General features: G+C 50.5%; 1 protein-coding gene across 1 annotated transcript in view; it reads right to left on the reverse strand.

Moving 5' to 3' along the window:
* The window catches only part of GAS6 (growth arrest-specific 6), a gene marked incomplete at its 5' end in the record, with an annotated part of 46240 nt that overhangs the window by 17476 nt on the left and 5999 nt on the right, over positions 1 to 22765 (reverse strand). Inside the window, 4 exons of the mRNA XM_005877688.2 lie at positions 1162 to 1284; positions 2285 to 2407; positions 13624 to 13686; positions 15321 to 15345. Of these exons, the coding sequence (XP_005877750.1) occupies positions 1162 to 1284; positions 2285 to 2407; positions 13624 to 13686; positions 15321 to 15345 (334 nt within the window). The remainder of the gene's footprint in view (positions 1 to 1161; positions 1285 to 2284; positions 2408 to 13623; positions 13687 to 15320; positions 15346 to 22765) is intronic.

Below are 22765 nucleotides of genomic sequence, written 5' to 3' on the forward strand. Positions count from 1 at the left end.
GATGCAAACCAAGTTCAAGAGCTTCTGGTCTGCAGACAGGTCCTCAGGATTGGGGGACCACTGGGCGCTGTGTAAAACGCTTCTGCCCAGCAACGCAGTGTCCTCGGTTGCTCTTGGAGACAAGGACATGCCTGCAGAGTGCATGGCTGAGCCGGGGCTGGGCTTAGCGCCTGGCTGTCAGCCCTGATGGAGGCTGCTGGTCTCAGGTCGAGGAGGCAGATGGGAAGGGCAATGGGTTACTCTGTGGACGCAGGTGAGAACTGTCGTATGGATGCAGGAATGGGGGCCACTGATGTGGACAAAAGTGGAAGCTGTTTTCCACACCGGGAGCTCTGCCCTGGTCCTGATTCAGAGATGCGCCCCGTGGTGCCAAGCCTGCGTTGGGCCCTCAGCCTGACGCTAGCACATTGGGATCGGAAGGGGGGAGAGAGGGAGAAGCCTCCCCCGGAAAAGTGGGGTGCGGCTGCTGTGTGGCTCGTGGTGGCTCTGACCAGGCAACACCATGGGCTGCGCAGGAGCAGAGGGGATGGGCCACAGTTTGCAGTGTCCTTCGCGGGTCGGCTCAGGGTGCTGGGCCTCCGGGAGCCCCAGACTAGACTGGAAGCAGAAGGGGGAGTGGGCTGCTGAGCTCCTTCCTGCTTTACTCTGCCAGCGGGGGCCTTTCTAGGAGGAATGCTGGCAACTGGGCGGGGAGCGGGCCCTGGGGATGGGAGCGGGGTGTGTTCAGGGAGTGAGACCCTAGCACTGGGGCTCCCTGCCCACGGCCCCTGCGATGTCCTGGGCGCTTAGCTGCACAGAAAAGCCTGCAGGCTCCGTGGCACTGGAAGGAGGCCCAGCAGCCACACTCCCTCCGGGACAGGGATCTCCATAGACACAGTGAATCATCCCGTCTGTGGTGCTGCTGAGATGGTGATGGGCAGCTCCCTCGGGCTGCCGGCATGCCCGGGCATGTGCTCCTTCTGCAGAAACCCTCCTCCCTCCTGCCCTCCCTTCCAGAACCAAAGAAGCAGCCACTGCCAAAGCCTCTTGCAGAGGAGCCAACGTGACTGCCAACTTCAGCAACTTGGCAATTGCAAAAGTGGGAGAGGGGAGGAGCCGCGAGGAGGGCGGGGGAGAGGAGGAGAGAGGCCGGGAAAGCCTCGGGTCGGGCCCAGGCCTTACCTTGGCAGCTCCGGCTGTCCCGGGAGAGCTCGTAGCCGCTGTAGCAGGCGCAGTGGAAGCTGCCTGGCTTGTTGTAGCATATTTGGTTGCACCCCCCGTTCTTCTGGCTGCATTCGTTGACATCTGGGCACACACAGGACACAGAGGGACTAGGGAGAGCCCAGAGGTGACACACATCCGCCTCGAGCACGTGGCAGTGTCTGCACGTCTCTCTCCACTGCACCCACCCCCAGGCCACGGGCGGGAGGGCATAGGGAGCTCTCCTGTGCTGTGGGTGGTGACAGTCCAGTGCCAGCTCCATGACCATCCGAGTGTGCATGGGACGAGGGTAGAAGGCTAAAGTGCCCGAGGGTGGATATGGCCAAGGCCCAAACGCAGTCTGGCCAAGCCCCACACAGGCTGAGCTGAGTCCTCACGGACCACCTGTGGGCAGGGCCTCCGGTTCTGCTCAGCGGCCCCAGGAGGAAACACCAGGAGGCCCTGAGGGGAGGCCCGGCTCTCCACCACAGTGAAGGGCCCACCTGAGATCTGGGGTGGGGGGAGGGCGGGGTTGCAGCTTCTTTGCTGACACTGTACAACTGCAGACTCGAGGGAGAAGAAACTACTCTCGTCTCGTTTAATCACTGGGGTTTGAGGCTAAGTGGGCAGCCGCTAGGCTCCCGTGCGGGGGTCTTACTGCCCGCGGTGGCCCCGTCCCGTGCTCCAGCCCTGCTCTCGGAGAGGAATCCCTCTGCTCCTCCCCAGCTCTCTCAGGAGCTGACCAATGGCCTCTCCAGCTGGACAGCGCCCCTGTCCCAAGAGGCAAACAGGGCCTCCAGCACTGTGTAAGCATTCTCACTCTGGGATGACTCTCGTGAGGGGCCGGGGATGCCCTGCCCACCCATCTTCTCCCTCTTCTCCCGGGAGCTGAGTGGAGGCTGGCCAGTGTGGGGCCTGGATCCTAGGACAGCCTGCAGGCACTTCCATGCCTCCCACTCCTGTCTCAGCCAGAACGGACCAGCATGGCCGTGTCCCCACGTGGGGCAGGGTGGTTGGGGCAGGGAGAGGAAAAGAGGGAGGGGCCCTGCAGGGAGGTCCCAATGCCCACACCTCATCCCTTGTCCCGCGGCTGCGGTGGCCTTACCTTTGTCGCAGAGCCGTCCCGCCCAGCCGGCTTTGCACTGGCAGAAGAAGTTGCCCATGAGGTCTTGGCACACTTGGGTCCCCTCCTTACTGCAGGGGTTTGGAGAGCACTGGTCAGGCAGGTCTGGGATGAAAGGAAGGAGGAAACTGTCCTGAGCTGCTCCCAGCCAGCTGGGTGGGGCGGGGGGAGGGGGACAGTCATGGTGGGCACACTGGCCTTTGGCAGGAGCACTCTGAGGCAGGGGCCAGCTGGGCGGGGTGGGGGGGGGCGTGGCGGGCAGTCATGGTGGGCAGGAGCACAGCCTCTTGTTGGACCCTGGGGCACACTGGCCTTTGGCAGGAGCACTCTGAGGCAGGTCCTGGGCACCAGTGTCCTCTCCACTGGCCCAGGCCGGCCACATAGAACCCCACCTCTGGGCAGAACTAGGGTCACAGAACAGGCTGGCCAGGCCCCTGGCTGGTTCCAGGAGGGAGTGGCCACCCACACACAGGGCCAGGGTGTTGGGGTCTTGGCCCCGCAGGGAGCAAGGGAGGAGGGAGTGAGCCCCGTGAGCTCGGACCTCCCAGGGAGCAGGTCAACAGAGCCCTGGCTGACCCAAGGGCCCTCCAGGCAGACATCCCCAGTGCACATCTCCACCCTCTCAGGCCAGGCCCCCTGCCCACTCACACCATGAGCCCATCCACCTTCGCCAACATTCTCTCCACTGGGCTTGGCCTCTGTGGGAGCCCCACCCCATTTCCCCTAGAAGTCTGCCTGCCCAGGATGGGGACTGCCCCAGGCCCAGGCTGCACTGGCTGCTCCCACAGTGCCCCGGGGTGGCAGTGCCCAGGCCGACGTGCCCGACCTACTCGCTTGGGAAGCCCTCTGCCTGGGATAATAGCATGTCAATCACCAGCATCATTTCCGCCTGTTTTAGGGACCGCGGCTAAGAGACTGTCCCAGTGGGGTGCCTCCCGAGGGGTCTCCACGCGAGGAGGAGCTTCTCACGAACACGGCTGAAGCTCCCACGACCTAGGCCGGCCGGGCACTTACCCTGTCCGCGTGGCGATTACACGCTCCCACGCTTCAAGCAGTGGAGATCAGAGTCCTGGGGAAGCTATGATTGCACCCAGAGCTCCAAGAATCCTCCCACGAGGCTCCTGGCCACACCAATGTGGGCCTGGCCGGGAGAGACAAGTCTTTCCGGCCCTTTCTCTGCCATCAGCACTCAATCAGGACACCGTGGAGAGGCCGGACTCCACTGGCCTGAAGAAGGCTCATGCCTACAGACAACACGATGGCTGGGCCGTTTCTGGAGGTGGAGGAACCCGGAGCTGGCCAGGCGCAGCCGGTGGAGGAACACAGGCAGGTCCTAGGAGCAGCAGGCCCTGCATCCACCGCTGCTCACCTGTTGAGGTTTCCCAGAGACTCTCATCGAGAGCAGGTGTGTCCTGACTCAGCCCAGCCCAGGCTGTGTCCACACTGGCCTCCGGCAGCATGTCCCATCCAGCTCAGACAGAACGCGCCACGTGACCGTCTGTTCGTGAAAGGCCCTTTCTCTTCCCTCATGTAAAGCTGCTTTCGCCTTTGCTCCTCGCAGAATCTACTGACTGTCTTTCCCTCATGAGTCTACAGACATCAAACATCTCCCGGTGACTCTCTGCTGGTTTCCTATTTCTCTCTCCTCCAGTTCTTATCCAGGCCCCGAACAGCACGGGGTTCGTGGCTGAAGCCCAAGCTGAGGGCGGAGGCTGTCTCGTTCAGTCAGATGGGCAAGGCACCCAGACTGCCCCCTGGAAACTCATCAGTGCCCCCGGTGAGTGGATTTTAGCTGCATTGACAACCGACAGCAAAGTCGGCTTCTCGGTTTTGTTTTTAGTTAAGGGCAGCTGGGTACATTTCCCCAGCAGCCCTGGAGATGTGGTCACCCAGGCCAATTGCCTGTCACAACCCCCAGGCCCAGGCAGGTGGCACACCAGGCAGCAGCAGGGCAGGTGACACCAGGGGCGTGCCACCCAGGTGCGCGGCTAAGAACGGCTACACTGATACCCTCTCTGACACTCAGCACCCACTGTCATTCACACCATGTCACCTGTGTGGTTTCCAAGGGCCACACACCCATCGACAGCACGTGAATCAGGTATTATCACCTTTTTCATGTACAAAGTGAATAGCCCAGCTTAGGTAATGTGGCAGGTGAGTAGAGGATCCTCTGACCCCCGGGCACCTAGGATTCAATGGTTCTTCAGCTTTTCCTCTCTGCCCCCACCCTGTCCAGATCTGCAGACACCACACATTCCACTGCCTGGCCCCTGGGAACAGGCCCAAGCTGAAAGCACCAGGTGTCACGTACAGTTGATCACTTCGTTCTTAAAATGACTGATGTTTCCAGTCTGACTCCAAATTTGGGGACAGCGTTCCCACCGCAGGGCTTGCTCTTGTCACACAATGAGTCCTGGTAGACGTGCTCCCCTGCCACCAGCACAGGATGGCAGTGGTCTCTGCGTTCCTTGTAGGACCCGGTGTGGGCCCCCGTCGCTGTGCTTTATGTTCTCGGCTGCCCACCTGGTCTGTGCACCCCGATCCTCGGGGAATCTGCATAACCTTGTCTAAAAACTGGAACCCAAGTCTCTCATTGTATCTTTCTTGTGACCTCCCCATGGCACACCTCAAAGTGGGCTTGTTTTGCATGGTCACAACCAACACAAAACACTCGCGAGTGTAGACCGATCATGTCTCCCAGTATTTGTGAGGCACTGCAGTTGTTTTTGGCAGGGAGCTGTAAACCCCTTCTCCCGGTAAGCAAGTAGGAACTGGGTCCAGTGATCACAGGAATTTGGTCATGGAATAGTGGGTCACCCACAGCTGCCTCAGATCCTCCCGAGGTCAGCCCTGAGGTCCCACATGCTGCATGGATGCCTTTCCAGGCTGCTGCACTCGCTGTAAAGAGGGTTATGCTCTGGGGACAGAAGGGACGAGACTGTGAGGTCAAGTCCAGCTCCAGGACTAGGGAGATGAAGGGACACGTCTGCTTTCCTGACTTCGTCCTGACAGGAAGGGGCTCTGATGGCAGGAGGGTCAGAGACTGGAGGTTGGCGACATACCGGCCTGGCCAACACCTGAGCCCAGGCGGAGCAGCTGGTTCACCTGACGCCTCCCACAACACTCAATCCAAAGCCCAGATGGGCCCCCACAGGAGAAAAGGGTCAAGGAGGTGGTGTGGGTCTCCACTTGACATATTGGTTAAAGATTTAAAGTTAAAGGTACACACATGTACCTTTGACGTGAAGAGCTGGTTAACTTTGTCTAGAATTTGCCTAAAATGCCTAAACCCTCCTTAAAAAACAACTCACACAGTCCCCAGGGTTGAGAGGCCAACACCAACTTCTACTGGGGTGGGGTTTTCTAGGAGATTCCTACACAACACCCATCCCAGAATAAAATCCCTCAGAGCCCCTTCCTGCCAAGATATGTCCCTTCATCTCTCTAGTCCTTGGGCTAGACTCGACCTCACCCTCCCCATCCTTTCTGCCCCCAGAGTATAACTTTTGTTACAGCGAGTGCAGCAGCCTGGAAAGGCATCCATGCAGCATGTGGGACCTCAGGGCTGACCTCGGGAGGATCTGAGGCAGCTGTGGGTGACCCACTATTCCATGACTAAATTCCTCTGATCGCTGGACCCAGTTTCTACTTGCTTACTGGTAGAAGGCATTACGGTTCCCTGCCCTCGCCAAAAAATGTGCAGTGAAGGAAGGAAATAATAACAATCAGAGCAGAAATAAAATCTAGCAAAAACAATATAAAAGACCAATAAAACCAAGAACTGTTTCTTTGGAAAGATAAACAAGATTGACAAACCTTTAACGGTTAACCAGACCCATCAAGAAGAGAGAGAACCCACATAAAATCAGAAATGAACGAGGAGAAGTAACAACTGACACCAAAGAAATACAAAAGATTGCAAGAAAATATTACAAACAACTGTATGCCAACAAATTGGACAATCTGGAAGAAATGAATAAATTCCTAGAAATATCCAATCTTCCAAAACTGAATCAGGAAGATTCAGAGAATCTGAATAGATAGATTGCAGCTAGTGAAATTGAAGCAGTAATAAAAAATTAAAAAACTTCCCCAAAACAAAAGTCCTGGACCACATGGCTTCACAGGTGAATTTTACCAAACATTCAAAGAACTAAAACGTATCCTTCTCAAACTATTATAAAAAATTAAGAAGAAGGAAGACTCCCAAGCTCATTTTACAAGACTAGAATTATCCTATTTACAAAACCAAATAAAGACACTACAAGAAAGAAAATTATAGGCCAATCTGCTGAACATATATGCTAAAATCCTCAAAAAAATATTTGCAAACCAGATCCAGCAATACATTAAAAAGATCCTATACCATGATCAAGTGGGATTTATTCTGGGGATGCAAGGTTGGTACAATACCCGTATATCAATAAAAGTGATACACCACATAAAATGAAAGATAAAAAGCAAATTATCATATCAATAGATGCAGACCAAGCATTTGATAAAATCCAGCACCCATTTTTGATAAAAACCCTCAAAAAATGGGAAGAGATGGAACATACTTCAACATAATAAAAGCAATATATGAAAAACCCACAGCCAACATCATACTCAATGGGCAAACACTACAAGTGCTTCTCTTAAGATTGGTAACAAGACAGGAATGTCTGCTTTCACCATGCTTATTCAACATCATAGTAGAAGTCCTAACCACAGTAATCAGACAAGAAGAAGAAAAAAAGGGATTGAAATTGGAAAGGAAGAAGTAAAGCTTTCATTTTTGCAGATGACATGATAGAGTATATAGAGAGCCCTAAAGATTCCACCAAAAAATGACTAGAACTGACAAATGAATTCAATAAAGTAGTAGGATACAAATTAAATATCCAGAAACCTGTTGCATGTTTATACACCAACTAGAGACCTGGTGCACGAAATGCATGCACTGGGGGAGGGGTGTCCCTCAGCCCAGCCTGTACCCTCTCCAATCTGGGACCCCTCGGGGGATGTCTGACTGCCGGTTTAGGCCCGATCCCACAGGCCAACCCTCTCACAATCCGGGACTGCTGGCTCCCAACCGCTCGCCTGCCTGCCTGCCTGGTTGCCCTTAACCGCTTCTGCCTGCCAGCCTGATCACCCCCTAACCACTCCTCTGCCAGCCTGATCGACGCCTAACTGCTTCCCTGCCAGCCCAATTGCCCCCAACTGCCCTCCCCTGTCAGCCTGGTCCCCCCCAACTTCCCTCTCTCCCCTGTAGGCTCAGTTGCCCCCAACTGCCCTCCCCTGCTGGCCTGATCACCCACAATTACCCTCCCCTGTCAGCCATCTTGTGGCAGCCATCTTTGACCACATGGGCAGCCATCTTGTGCGAGGGCATGATGGTCAATTTGCATATTACCTCTTTATTATATAGGATAATGAACTATCAGAAAAGGAAACTAGGAAAACAATCCCATTCATAATTGTTTCAAAACAGACAAAATACCTAGGAATATATTTAACCAAGGATGTAAAAGACCTATACTCAGAAAATTATAAGACACTGAAGAAAGAAAGTTAAGAAGATATAAGTAAGTGGAAGCCTATACCATGTTCATGGATAGGAAGAATTAACATCATTAAAATGTCCATATAATCCAAACCAATCTATAGATTTAACACAATCCCTATCAAGATATCAATGGTATACTTCACTGATCTAGAACAAATATTCCAAAAATTTATATGGAATCACAAAAGACCCAGAATAGCCACAGCAATCTTGAGAAAGAAGAACAAAGTTGGAGGAATTATGATACCTGATATCAAACTATACTACATGGACAGAGAAATCAAAACATCATGGCAATGGCATAAAAACAGACATATAGAAAAATGGAACAGAAATAAACCTATGCCTTTATAGTCAATTAATATTTGACAAAGGAAGCAAGAACATGTAATGGGATAAAGGTAGTCTATTCAATAAATGATGTTGGAAAAATTGAACAGATACGTGCGCGCCCCCCCCCCAATAACCAGACCACCTTCTTACACCATACACAAGAATAAACTCAAAATGGATTAAAGATGTAAATGTTAGACTCAAAACCATAGAAATCAAAGAAGAAATGGGACTACATCAACCTAAAAAGTTTTTGTACAGCAAAGGAAACCATCAACAAAATGAAAAGACAACCCACTGAATAGGAGCACATATTTGCCAATGATAAATCTGATATGCGGTTAACATCCAAAATTTATAAAGAACTTATAAAATTCAACACCAAAAAAACAAACAATCCAATTAAGAAATGGGCAAAGAAAAAAGAAAGAAAGAAAAAAGAAATGGGCAAAGAACTTGAATACACACTTCTCCAAAGAGGACATACAGAAGGCTAATAGACATATGAAAAGATGCTCAACATCACTAATCATCAGAGAGATGCAAATGAAAACCACAATGAGATATCACCTCACGCCTGTCTGAATGGCTATCATCAATAAATCAGCAAACAACAAGTGTCGGAGAGGATGTGGAGAAAAGGAAACCCTCACGCACTGTTGGTGGGAATGAAGATTGGGGCAGCCACTATGAAAAGCAGTATGGAGTTCCCTCAAAAAATTAAAAATGGAACTGCCTTATGACCCAGTGATTCCACTTCTGGGAATATATCTGAAGAAACCTGAAACACTAATTTGAAAAAATATATACACTCCTATGTTCATTGCAGTGTTATTTACAGTAGCCAAGATCTGGAAGCAGCCCAAATGCCCATCAGTAGATGAGTGAATACTACTCAGCCGTAAAAAAGGAAACTTTATGTTTTGTGACTGCATGGATGGTCCTGGAGAGTATTATGCTAAGTGAAATAAGCCAGTCAGAGAAAAACAAGTATTTCACTTACTTGTGGAATATAGTGAACAAAATTAATTAACAAAGTAAACCAGACTCATAGATACAGAGAACAGACTGATAGCTATCAGAGGGGGGTGGGGGCTGGGTGAAAAAGTTGAAGGGGTTAAGCAAAAGAAACAACAACTCATAGACAGAGACAACAGTATGGTGATTACTAGAGGGAAAGGGGGTGGAAGAAGGTAGAAGAATGTATAGGGGATTAATAGTGATGGAAGGAGACTTGACTTGGGGTGGTGAACACGCCATACGATATACAGATGATATATCATAGAATTATACACCTGAAACCTATATTACTTTATTAACTAATGCCACCTCAATGAATTCAATAAAAAAAGAAAAACAAAAACAAAGTTTATCCCCAGGACAAAAGGAAGGAGGAATGAGCATCTGAGAGCCTGACACTCAGCAGGTGCCCAGAAAACCTCTTTGGGATCGAGACAAACCTCTGCAGGCCCAAATGCATCCACTTAAGTCCCCATCCCTGACGCCCCTCCCTCTCCCCCGCAGCAAGCCTGCAGAGGGTTTCTGAGTTGACAGGTGATCTGTGCCCTGACGTCAGGCCTCTGAATGGAAGGAGCTGTTTAGGAGATAATGGGCTTATCTTGGCCTTGAGACAGCTGTGTTGAAGGAGAGGAAGGAAGGAGCTCCTTTGTTGCTGTGGCCTGGAATGTGAAACATCTGAGATCCAACAGGACCGCTTCCTCAGGTGCTTTTTACTCCACCCAAATTGGAAGATAATGACAAGCTATAGCCTGGACAGCATGCTTCCGTGGGGAGGCCCACTGTTCTGACCGAAGAGAAAGGGCAAAGGGATCCTCCCTCACGAGGAGAATCAGGCCTGGATCTCCTCCAGCCCGGCCTGGGCAAAGCAGAGAAACCCAGGCCTCAGAAACCGACCGCAGGCCCTCCCGCTGGAGGCACACCAACGTGCTGAGGGAATCTGTGAGCAGGGAAGGCGGAACTGTCAGTGGGAAAGTCTGCCCCAGGCCTGGGGCTTGTCTGGGATGAACACTTTGAGGCCATTTGCTTTAATTTTAACAATAATTGATAATCAAAGCACTCAGCCATAAACTGCCCATCATCACCACATAGGACTATTTTCAGGAAGAAACAGATGAAAATTATCTATAATAATAAAAGCATAATATGCTAATTAGACCAGACGTCCTTTTGTATGTCCTTCTGGACGACCTTCCTGACGAAGCCAGGGCTGCGAGGGAAGCCCGGGTCCCGGGTGCCAGAGGGAAGCCGGTGCTGGCAGCCGGGGGAAGGAAGGCCTACTCTTGCACGAATTTCATGCATCAGGCCTCTAGTACTGTTATAATAACCTGGTTATTATTTAACAAGAAAGGAGCAAAGGGGAGACTACATAATATAGGCATGCCATTTATACAGCTTTGCCAGGAAGCTGTAGTTAAGATTCTCCAAGTCTGCTCCCTGTAGATCGTTGGAGGGACTAGACAATAGATGCATGCCCAGTAAGGTCTGGGTGACATGGGAAGATGCTTACCTGTCGGTCACACCTGGGAGTGAGTCAGTGGTCAGAACAGGCATGATGTATTCTATAGCACAAGATCTGTTTATGTATGGGATGTTCATCACTGCAAGGGCGTGAAATCTGAGAAACTTCACTCCAGAGCAAAGGAAGTTCCCTCTTTTCTCTCTTGGAACTCCTGTTTCAGGGGGCATGCCCCCCTACATCACCCATGTCGCTCACAACCACGTAGGACCCACACAGTGGATTATAGACGGCAATTAGCCCGATGCGACGTTGGACTCAGCTCCACCGTGGAATGGAAACTCTGGACACTGGCTTTGCTTTTGGCTCTGCTAGAGCCCCAGCTACACCTTTTCCAGGACTGGATTAAGGGACTCGAGACTTTGCAAACGGAAGGATGTAACTCTACACAAATAAAAACCACTCATTCTCCCCTGCAAGTCTTAGAAAATTCCTTTGCTCAATATATCGCAAGCACCCCATTCCCACTAGTGACGGAGAAATTCTACCCGCTCAATCCTCCGGCAATAAAAACAGTGCAAAGTTGCCTGAATTGACCCCATGTGCATTCATGCCTAGAAGGCACATCTTTGGGGCTCACAAGACAGGGTGTGCGTATTTCCCTGAATGACACCCCAACTCCCTGCAGTCTTTACAGTGTCCCTCCGTAAGGACAGCCGGTGCATTTGTGCAGGGCCTCAGGCTTCAGAGACTCCTGTCATGCCCAGGAGCCATCGGAGAAGCCCGGTGCCCTGGCCCATGCCCAAGGAGGAGGTACTAGGTCCACAGAGAGGGAAGGGTGAGAGGCTTGCCCAGTGGGGACGAGCTGGCCAGAGAGACCAGGCATGGAGGCAGCTTCCTAAGTCTCTAGGAACTGCATTTAAAACTTCTGGCATAAGCAGCAGCTGCACGAGATTTCCCCTCTAAGCATCAGTTCAGGAAACAGCTCTGAGATTCTCCCTCCTTCCTCATTTCCCAGGCTGCCCGCCACCCAGGAGGAGAGAAAGTCTCAATCCCATTAAGAAATCATCTTTGTTGTTCAAACAATTTAAGTCACTTTAACGCCATGAAATCTCTCACATAGGAACAAGGTAGCCCAGGACTGTGGTGGCCCTTCTCTGAGCGAAACCCCAGCGCTTTTACATAAATGGTGTTGGACCAAGGGGGCTGCTATCTGGGAAAATATGAACACATCCAGACCCCTCCCTCAGGAGAAATTCCAGGCGGATCATACAGTTAAACATAAAACTTAGATAACTTTTGTTATAACCTCAAAAAATGGGCAATTTAAAACCCAGGAACTAAAACAGCCTAATGAATTTGAGTACATTATTATAAAATAAGAAATTGGTGTAACAAATGGACAGAAAGGTGCTAACTAAAAACAACAAGCCAAAATGACACAAAGCTGACCTGCTCCCACGTCTGCCTCAGGCCCCATGAGGTCGTGGATGACCCTGGGGAGGCTGATGTCATGGCTTGACCCTGAGGGGAGGGGCTTGCTCCAGGTCTCCCTCCATGCATGGCCATGGGTTTTGGCCCCTCTGAGTTAACGGGTGCTTCTTCCCAGGGGGAGAAGGGATTCTGGGTCACACGGCCCTCCCACCCCCTGAGCCCCTGACAGCCAGGTACTACGAGCAGCTCAGAGTCTGGCCAGCCTTCCAGGCTATCCCGGCAATGGCAGGTCTGACACCAAGTACAGGGAGAGTCCTGCTACGTTGCGCCTGGCTGTGCCCTTCGAAGCTCAGTTTTCCTCACCTGTAGAACAGGTGCAGTAAACATGCCAACACCACGGGCTGTACTTTGAAACTCTCAGACCAAGGAAGGCCCTGAGTCAGGCTCAGCGGAGGTGGTTACAAGTTCTATGAGTGGGTTAAAATTCATGCAACAAGAGTATCCTTTTTACCGTATGATAACTTAAAATAACAATAATAAAAAGAAGCATTATGGCCCAAGTAAAAAATGTTGCTACCTTTGGTACAAATGGCAAATTTGCAGAAATCTAATCAAGAGCTCCTATAAATTGAGAGAAACAGGTCAAGAATGTGAACAAATTGTTCACAGAAGAAATACAAGGCCTTAAACACATGAAAGTCAGCTTCACCCATTAGTAAGAAAAACATAAACGGAAATGACTGAATAAAATATAAAATAAAGTGTCATTTTTCACCACTTATATTGGAGAAGTTAAAACAGTTTTAAAAAATACATTAGACTGTTGAAGATGTGGGGGATGGGCGCTCTTGCTCACCCCCTGCTGAGGGGGTAATTAGGGTCAGATCTTCATCAAGAGGAAAAATAAATATAGGTTTCATTCTGCAATTCCATTCCTGGGAATTTATTCTGCAGATATACTTAGATGTGTGAGAGGTGACAAAGGCACAAGGATGTCATTCTGGTTTAGTTTATAGTAACAAAAAATACTGGAAATAGCTAACAAGTCCACCAATACACATTGGTTAAATTATGCCCCTCACCCATGGCCAATGTTGACAGCGGGCAGCTCTGTATGTACTGATATGGGAGGTATCCACCGTATCTGGTGGCAAAAGTGGGGTCAGATCGTGTGTAGGGGGAGCCACCCTCGACACTGCTCATATCATGTATTCTTAGAGCTGGTAACGTGGTGGCCTCTGGGAAAGAGAACTCCCAGGTTCACTAGGAGGCAGGGCCAGGGATGTGCCTTCTCTTTGCACCCTCGGGAAAGGTGTACGTTTCGTACCCTGTGCGCTTCTTGCTGATTCAAAACCAAAACATACTTGCTTGAACAAGACAGTTCATTGAAAAGGGAGACCTCAGGCAGGTGCGATAGCCCCTTCAGATAATGGAAATATTCAAGACCCCCCCACCAAAACCACAACAAAGCTTACAGTTACCCAAACTCACGGGGCTTTGAGGAAGACAGGAAGGAGACGGACTTACTTTGAACGCATTGAACAAAGTCTGGGTTTTTTGAGTACGGAGATCCATGTTTACTAATGCACGCTGCAAGAGAGAAACGGGTGGCGTGTCACTCTTCAGGCAGGAGGCGAAACAGGCTTTAGAGACAATACCACAGCCTCTTGGGACCTCTGGGAGAGCAGACTCTTCACGCTGACCTGAGCGCTCCGGTCCGCCAGCAATAACGCAGTTTAGCTTTTGTTAATACACTTTAACAAATGAAAGTGCCTCCACCGAGGGGCAGACTGTGCACACCGTCCGCAGCTCCTCCAGTGGGCTCCCTCTGCTCGTGTACGGAAGAATCACTAAGAACATCCAGTAAGTTTTCTGGTCGTAGTCAGAGAGCTAAACTTCCATTTCAAATGGACCTTCCTGTGAAGGTCAAGCTGTCTGAGGTGCTGTATGCCAGTGGTTCTCAACCTTCTGGCCCTTTAAATACAGTTCCTCATGTTGTGACCCAACCATAAAATTATTTTCGTTGCTACTTCATAACTGTAATGTTGCTACTGTTATGAATCGTAATGTAAATATCTGATATGCAGGATGGTCTTAGGCGACCCCTGTGAAAGGGTCGTTCGACCGCCAAAGGGGTCGCGGCCCACAGGTTGAGAACCGCTGCGTATGCAGACTGACACTGGCCATTCCGCACGGGCATGGGGATGGGGACGGGAGGCTTGGCCTCTTGAGCACATGCATCCCGGGATGACAGGAAGCTTGAAGTTGTGCAGAATGGGTGTTGAACCAATTCATCGGGTCCTTCCACAGGTCCCTGCTACTTCTCCATGCCTAAGGGGACACTGGCCCGGCAACAGATGGCCCCTAAAGGGTGGGCTCATGGGATAACTGGTCATCCTTTGCCTCAGGAAACAAACCTCGCATACCCAGGAGCGAGGCCAGCAGAGACCAACAGAGCGCCCAGAGGCAGGCGGTTCCCGGGCTTTTCAGGGCATCACCGGTCCATTCGGCCTGTTGCCAGATACGGACCCAGAGAAGGTGCCTCTAGGAGAATGTAAGGCCAATGGAACATTTACCCACATGGACTTTACAAAATTAACAAGGAAGACCTGGAATACATTTCTCTCATTGTAAGTGATATGCATCCCAGACCATCTTAAAACTGTATTTGTTGAAGGAGCAGTTCTCAGGGGAACCCAGGGCCCTTCGGGTGGTTGGGCAGGTCAATGCCATCGTCCTGCTAGGACTCAGTTGTCGTTTGCCCTTTACTCTCACTCTCCCCCCAGTGTACAGTAGAGCCACCCTCACACAATGACATCACTGCTCAGTGGCCAAGTGTGTTTGCTTGTACATTCCTGTCATTCAAATGAAATAGAAACGTCAGTAATGTCAGAAATGCAGAGTCCTGAGATCAAAAAGTCTGAGAATTACTGAATCGGTCATATCCCCAAATAATAAGCTAAACTTGGACTCAGAGCAGAAAAGAGGTTTGCAAATAATGGCATTGGATTGAGGCATTTAACACGGATCATTATGGTACAAAAGACACAAGTGTTTTGACCTACATGCTCTGGATAGTTTCAAACTCTCTGTATAATTAAGCGATCTTCCCTCCAGGAATAACTTGGTAAATGAGGTTTTGACCCCTTGTTTCTCTGACATGTAACGACTATCCCCCAACTATGCTTTTATGACAACTAAAGGAAGCAGTGATTTAAACTTACCTAAGTATCTGGGATAAAAGTATTCCTGCGGAAAAAGAAAAAGGGCAACAGTTTACTGGCACAATATGAGGCTTCCTACACAGCACAGTCCCCAGTTGGTTCATCGGACCTCGCCTTTCTCCCCCAGTAGATAGAAATAGACTCTCGGGGAGCAGGTGTCTGAGGAGAGCGGAGAATTTCTCCACAGATGGCTCAGTGACAGGACCAGCAGAGCGAGCACCACCCAGAAAGCCACTTCCTGCCTGGAGGCACGAGGGAAGTGAGAGGGGACAGCCCAGGCGGCTTCTGCAGAACCGTGAACGTGGTTAGACTTTCTGTAACCAGCAACAGCGATGCCCTTTGTGGCGACTTAGAAGGCGCCACTCAAAGTGTCTCAGAGGACGAGAAATAATGCAAGTAAAGGCCAGGTCTTAGACCCTTGTGGATGTAGGGGTCCTCACAGACATGTGGAGACCTTGTGTGACTATCCACACATAGGCACTGATGTGCCTTGACTGTGTTTGTAAACCACAGTGGTGCTGGGTGAGTTATGGAGGGTATAAGCGAGGAGTCTTCTGTTCATAAATGCAAGCTAAAGACTTCTGCACTGCACAGGGGACTGTCAAATACGAGAACCACCCGCCCTACCTCGGTGAGCAGCAGGGACCTGCTGGGAAGCCCTTCAGGCTGTGGCTGGTTAAAGCAGCCCCACCACGTCCACTCTGATCTCCCCCTTTGGGCCAGTCATGGAACAGTTTGGCCCTAATTACCCCCCTTCATGGAACCAAGCGGCTGACTACGCAACGTCAGCCACTAGATGTTGGGTGTCAACTGCATGCTGGTGACATTCCACATTTTTACATTATTTTGTTTGATTCTCACAACCACGTCCAAGGAAGGTCTTTTGTATTAACCCATTATCACAGATGAGGACACTGAGGCTCCATGGGGGTGATGCAGTGTGACTGAGGTCATGAAGCTAGAAAGGGCTCCCAGTGGCACACTGCATCCCGGGAGAGCGTGGACGGGAGCGGGTGCGTGGCATTTGAAGAGTGATGGGCAGAGGTGCCCCCAGGGCCACCCACACAGGGCGCTGCTCTTCCACAGATTTGCCAGCTTCATACACTGGTCTTGGCACAGCCTCGTCTGTCACCTTCACTCGAATGTGTGGCCAGAGCTCCCTCCTCGCTGTTTGTGAAAGAGGCAGGCTGGGTGGTACCACGTGAGGGCAATGAGAGTTCTTAGACTGGGTGGAGCTGGGAACGCTTTGCTAAGATGCACACAGATGAGATTTTAGAAAGTCATGTTCTAGTAAAGGTGTGATTTTAAAAACCAAAACTCTTAAACCCATTACAGGAAAGGTAATAGAGCAAGTTTGCTATTTCAGCTTGTGTGACAGTCGCAAAGATAACGTTCAGTGACAAAGAGGCCAGGTTTGGAGGTCGGAGCTACGAAGTCAGGAGGGATTGCCTCTCTTTGCCAGCATTCAGAGGCCCCTGGCATGCCTGCTTTCACTTCCTTCTCTTGCTTTGGGTCAGGGATTGGCCAACTGCCCAGCACAGGAAAGGAGGCCATGCCAGGTGCGCGCTGGTGAAACCTCTCTGACCAGAGGGTGGAGGAGGCTTGCTGCCTCCTTCATGGGGTGCAAGCAGGCCCGTGACGTCTTTCTGGGTTTAGAGGGAGAACAAAGGCCGCAGAGCTTTGTCACAAACGGGAAGGTGTTGGCTCCGAAAGAGAAGACTTAGAATGAATGCAAAAAGTGTGCACTCCAGCTTAGGAAACTGATCATTAGGTTAAGAAAGAATGGAAAACAATGAGCAACTCTGAGCAAAGTAACCTCATTACACATAAACATTTACATGATCACAACTTCCCAGAAAGGTGTATCATATTGTTCAAAATCGTGCTTAGTTTATAGTTATGTGTCGCATGCTTTAATAACGAGTTCTACTGTTGTGAAAACAACAACACATTATTAATAGAAAAACCGTGCTCACTGCTCCTCACTGAACCACACCTAATGGGAATGTGGTTACTGAAACCACAGGGTCATAAAACCCGGTGACAATTTATCCTAATTCGTGTGTTAGATTTATTTGGGGTGGGGAGGGCTGTGAACCATGTGCTAATTTGCCTGGTAATCTAGGAAAGAGAGAGGGTTAACCCCGAATAAAAGCAAAGCTAACAGAAATACACAGAAAACGTGCTACACACTCTCCCCGGAGAAAGAGACATTCCCATTTGTCCTTCCACGTCCTGACAGAAGAGGAGGGCTATGAAAATCGTCCTCCCCTTTGTTCTGTGAATAAAGGCACCAAACACAGAACATAGAGCCGGCCCCACCTGCATCACAAGTTGGTCAGGGCGTAAACCCTGGCCTAGGGCCCGGGAGCTGCGTTGGCTCGATGAGCAGAGGCACAGCCCGTCACTGACCTGGAGTCGGCAGCAGCTCTGCAGGGCCTGTGCGGCCTGCAGTTCCCAACTCCAGGCACCCTCCTCCTCCACGACCATCCCCTTGTGCCTGACACACACGGTGGGGCAGGGAGAGGGGCCTAAACCAGCAGGGAGCTCGGGAGTGGATGCAGCCCACTGGAAAGCCAAGGTCTCCAAGTTCCTTTTCATAGCCAGTGTTAGGACAAAACTGAAACACGTGTAACCAAGGTGAGTTGACTCATGCTCTTCTGGATGCTCAGGGCTCTGGTATGAGCAGAAGCTCTTGGGCATGTGAAAACTTTGGTCCCCTCCCTGAACCCCAGTGACCATGTTCGCTGCACGCTGCACCTGCCCACAGCACGTCCCTCTACACTGTGCACACACGCTTCTCATGTGCTATGGGCACCCAGAACTGCAAGGTGGCCTGAGTGGAGGCCCGGGCTCCTCTCCAGCCATGCCTGGGCCCCCAACGATGAGGGCTGCAGCTCTCCCCTCATTGCCATCTGCAGGTTGAAAGGTGACTGCACAGGCCCACCGTGGGGCACCAAGGAATGGAGGGGAGGGCTGGTCCCTCCACCAAGTATTGCATTAAAAGGTACAGCACAGATTGTGTGAGTGTAGCTGGAGCTGCAGGTTGAAAGGTGACTGCACAGGCCCAGCGTGGGACACCAGGGAAGTGGAGGGGAGGGCTGGTCCCTCCACCAAGTATTGCGTTAAAAGGTACAGCACAGATTGTGTGAGTGTAGCTGGAAAGACTCGTGTTGAGAGGTGGGTTGTGCAAAAACTCTCAGGCACGGCTAATTACAGTGTCTATCACCAGGCTTGGAAATATTCACAGGAATTAACCTCATAAAAGAGGCCCTAACCGGCTTGGCTCAGTGGATGGAGCATCGGGCCTGCGGACTGAAGGGTCCCAGGTTCGATTCCGGTCAAGGGCATGTACCTTGGTTGCAGGCACATCCCCAGTAGGTGGTGTGCAGGAGGCAGCTGATTGATGTTTCTCTCTCATCGATGTTTCTAACTCTCTATCCCTCTCCCTTCCTCTCTGTAAAAAAATCAATAAAATATATCTTTTTTAAAAAGTGGTTTGTTCCCAAATACCTTTTCCCCATAGCAGAGATGCCCAATTCTCCTTCCATCCTTAGTAATAGAACTTTGGGTTTATTTCAGAGCTGCACTGCACTCAGCCAGCTACACTACATTCCCAGCTTCTCTTGCAAGGAGGGGTGGCCATGTGACTAAATTCTAGCCAATAAGATGTGAGCACAAGGTGAAACTGAGTGAAGAGAGTTGGAGGAGGGGAGCTTTGCTTCTCCACCTTCCTTGCTACAGTGCAGATGTGATGTCTGGTGCTCCAGCACCTTGGCAGGCGTGTGAGGAGGCCTTGAAGACAAAAGCCACGCACCAGTACAGCGGAGCACAAACAGGTCATGTGAGTCTGTGGGCGCTACTGAGCAGCACGACTCAGCCTTCCTCCCGCCTTTTGCACGAGAAATACACTTCTATCTCCTTGTTTACGTTTTTCAAATGTATGCAGCAAAAAATATCAGGCTAGCTGAATTGGACAGATCAGTGCCAACAGAACTGTAATCACCCGCAACGTGAAATTATAAATCTACCAAGGGTCAAGATCTCATGAGTTCATGAGAACTTCTGGGAGCCACCCTGACAGATCAGTGCCAACAGAATTGTAATCACCCCCAACGTGAAATTATAAATCTACCAAGGGTCAGATCTCATGAGTTCATGAGAACTTCTGGGAGCCACCCAGGGCAGAGGCATTGACAAGTCAGGGTGTAGGCCAAAAGAAGGAGACGTCTGCGAGTGTCATAGAATGGCTGCTTCCAAGAGAATAACCTGATGATTAAGAATATGGACAAAGCCATCACACATTTTTTTTTTTTGTTAGCAAAAATATCTCCATTTATGGTCAGAAGAAACATTCTAAAAATCATGGTTTTCGGAAAAATCGTGCCTGGCTCCCTCCCCAAATTCTTACTTCCATCTTCCTTTGTTCTAAAAATTTAGTGCCTAATTGCATTTGTACTCTGACTTTTATAGAGTATGAGATGGACCAAATTTGTTTCTATATTTTAGTTTCATTTCCCAAGATTGATTTGTATACTTACTGTGTAATGTGATGTGTTTTAACTGGAGTCACTTTCAAAGACCTCTCTTCCTGTACTCATGTGCTCTCCTGGCAAAGGCCTCTCTCGCTTTGCACAGCGCTGGCTGATCATCAACAGCTTTGCTCAGCAAACTCCTTGGTTCTCAAGGCCAAAAGCAGCAATGTCACTCATTGAGTGAGGAAGATGTGCTGACAGGAAGGAGCAGGAAGCAGCTAACCCTCGCGGGATTCAGGCGTGGTGGTGGACCCTGCCTGCTAGGCCAGCCACCTTCTTATTGGGGAAACGAGATTCACAGGGGCGAACCAACAGAATTTTATTCAAATTATGTCTATACTATCCTTACATGTGCAAGAAGGCAGAGAGAGAACCAGAAATGGCAGCTGTGAAGGTGGAGAAGGGGCTGCCAGCCAGGGAATGTGGCCCCTCTAGACGCTGAAAGTGAGGATGGATTCTCCCCCAGGAACCTCTAGAAGGAAGCAGCCGTGGGACACCTTGGTTTTAGCCCCGGGGACCCATCCCGACTTCGGACCTCCAGAGCTGTAAGTTTATGCAGATTGGCCACAGCCCCAGCGAGGAAGCAGTGTACTCCCTTTGCTTATGTCATTCTCACCGAGTCACATAAGGCAGCCGTTCCCGTCTCCAGCGACAGGTGGCCGCTGGAACTTGGAGAGCTCCAGCCGTTGCCCTGGCTGCACAGCCCTTGGGCTGAGATTTGAGCGCTGTCCATCTGCCAGAATCAAAGACCACACCCCGAGGGCCCCAAGCAGGGTGCCTGCGGGTAGAATACACACAGCCAGGAGCGTGGCTGGAGCAGAGAAACAGGGAGGGAAATCCGTCTGTTTTGGACATGGAAGAGGCCTGGCGATCTCGGGTGCTGGAGAGGGCGCGCTGCCTCGACAGGCCTGGTGAGGGAGTTGGGCTTGATCCCAAAACGTTCAAGGGAGCGGCTGTGCCTGGTTGTTTGGGGGTGTGAATGGGCGCAGACAGGCCAGTGGGGAGCTTTACAGACGGGAGGGAATGTCAGCCTGTCCACCATGGCCGAGGGCGGTCAGGGAGGCGATAAACAGGAGACATGCCCAGGGAGGAGGCCTCAGGAAGAGGCCGCTGGTTACAGGCAGTGGTGGGAGGGGATGGAGAGCAGAGGGGATTTGAGACTTTTACCCAAGGCCTGAGAGGCTGAGCAGCATGGACCAAAATGGGGAAGGAGGAAAGAAGCCAGTGTGAGGGAGGAAGAGAGAGATGAGAAGCGGAAAAGAGGAGAGTGTGGTGGGAAGCACCGTTGGCACCCACCCACAGCTTACAGGCTTAACGGTGGCGGGAGGAGAGCCCATGACCACCTCCCCGCCTCCTTCCCCCCTTGGATGGCACAGTTCTCCCTGCTTTAGGGAAACCGGGCAGGTACTAAGGAATACACACCCACATCACAAATGCAAAATTGTACTTCTCTTTTTATGTTTCTTTGGGAAAAACAAAATGATGCATTTCCCCATCACGTAAACTAGAAGGAAATACTTACCAGAGAACAGGATTAACAACTTAGTAGTTTAAAGCAATCTTTGGGGCAAAGGTATTTTTCTCTAGAAGTCACTATCTAGCCGGTTGTATAGACAATTCTTTGGACCCACACTCTGAAGGTCTCTATCACTTCAGCATTTGCATGTTAAACTTGGAGTTGGGGGACCTGAGTTTCCATCTGAGTCCTCCCACTAACTTGACAAGTCCTGAGCTAACTTGGACAAGTCCCTTAATAGATTCTTGGGCCCCCGTTTCACGGAAGTGCTTAAAACGAGATGATGCCCAAGACTCTCATCTGCCATAAACATTATTGCAAAATTCTTGTTTGTTCCTAGCTTATGAAAGGGAAATTTACGAGCACCTGGGTGCCTCTCTGGGTCCATGCTAAATCACAGCGTGCATGTGGTAAGTGTGATGTGGACAAGGATAACTCGGAGAATGCATCTGGTGATTACGGCTATAGCAAGCACGCAGGCAACAGATTCCTACGTCACAAACGGTGGACTTGCCTTTGAAGTTGAGGCGTTTGCTATCCAATGAGGCAGGCAGGAAGCACAAACCCACATGCCTATGTCAGCCCCTGGACAACTGCCAACAGGACCCTCCTAAGCAGCCTTCCATTCCTTTCTGAAGCATCGTGCTAAAGAAATGTGTGTCCACAGCAGAGGGTTCCAGGCAGGCTGCACCTGCAGCCGCCAGTCACCCAGCCATCCCAGGCAGATGGCCCCAGCCAGCCCCAGGGAGGCCCTGGGCCGCTGAGTGTGAGGCTGCAGCAGTGACCAGGGCACCCCGCCCAGGATCTGGCGGAGCCCAGACGTGTGATTTCCAAGGAGCCCGACATTCCAAGAAGAGATCTTTGAAAAACTGGGTCTAGATGGCAGGCTTTAGAGACCAATGTGGGGAAAATGTATTTTATTATCATGGGCACTAACACCAGAAAGAAACAAATTTCAGCTGCAATTTAAAAAAACAAGCCCAAAGAAAACAAGTATGGTATTAAAAAGTATGACAGTGCTATGTTACTATCTCTTGGGAATATTACATTTTGAATCCCTGCAATCAGTCCAAGCAGAACTGTGCCTTTGTCAGAGGGAGATAAAGGACTGATGTCCTTCTGAACTTCTTCCACTTCCAACTCCCCTTTAAAAATTAATTCAAAGCTTTTAATGAACGACTGTGTCAGGGTCAAATGTACAAGGCATATGCACCAGGTGTGCAATGAAATCACTGGCCTATAATAACCACTGAAGAGGCAGAGCATTTCCAACATCAAATACGAACCCTCAACCCACAACGACTCCGTGCATTACAGAAACAGCTCCCGGTTTGACCTTAGAAAAAGCAGGGGAAACGAAGCGTGAAGGAGTTGGGACACCTGCCAATGGTGCT

Source organism: Myotis brandtii, unplaced genomic scaffold, assembly GCF_000412655.1.
Source record: "Myotis brandtii unplaced genomic scaffold, ASM41265v1 scaffold528, whole genome shotgun sequence".
Taxonomy (NCBI): Eukaryota; Metazoa; Chordata; class Mammalia; order Chiroptera; family Vespertilionidae; genus Myotis; species Myotis brandtii.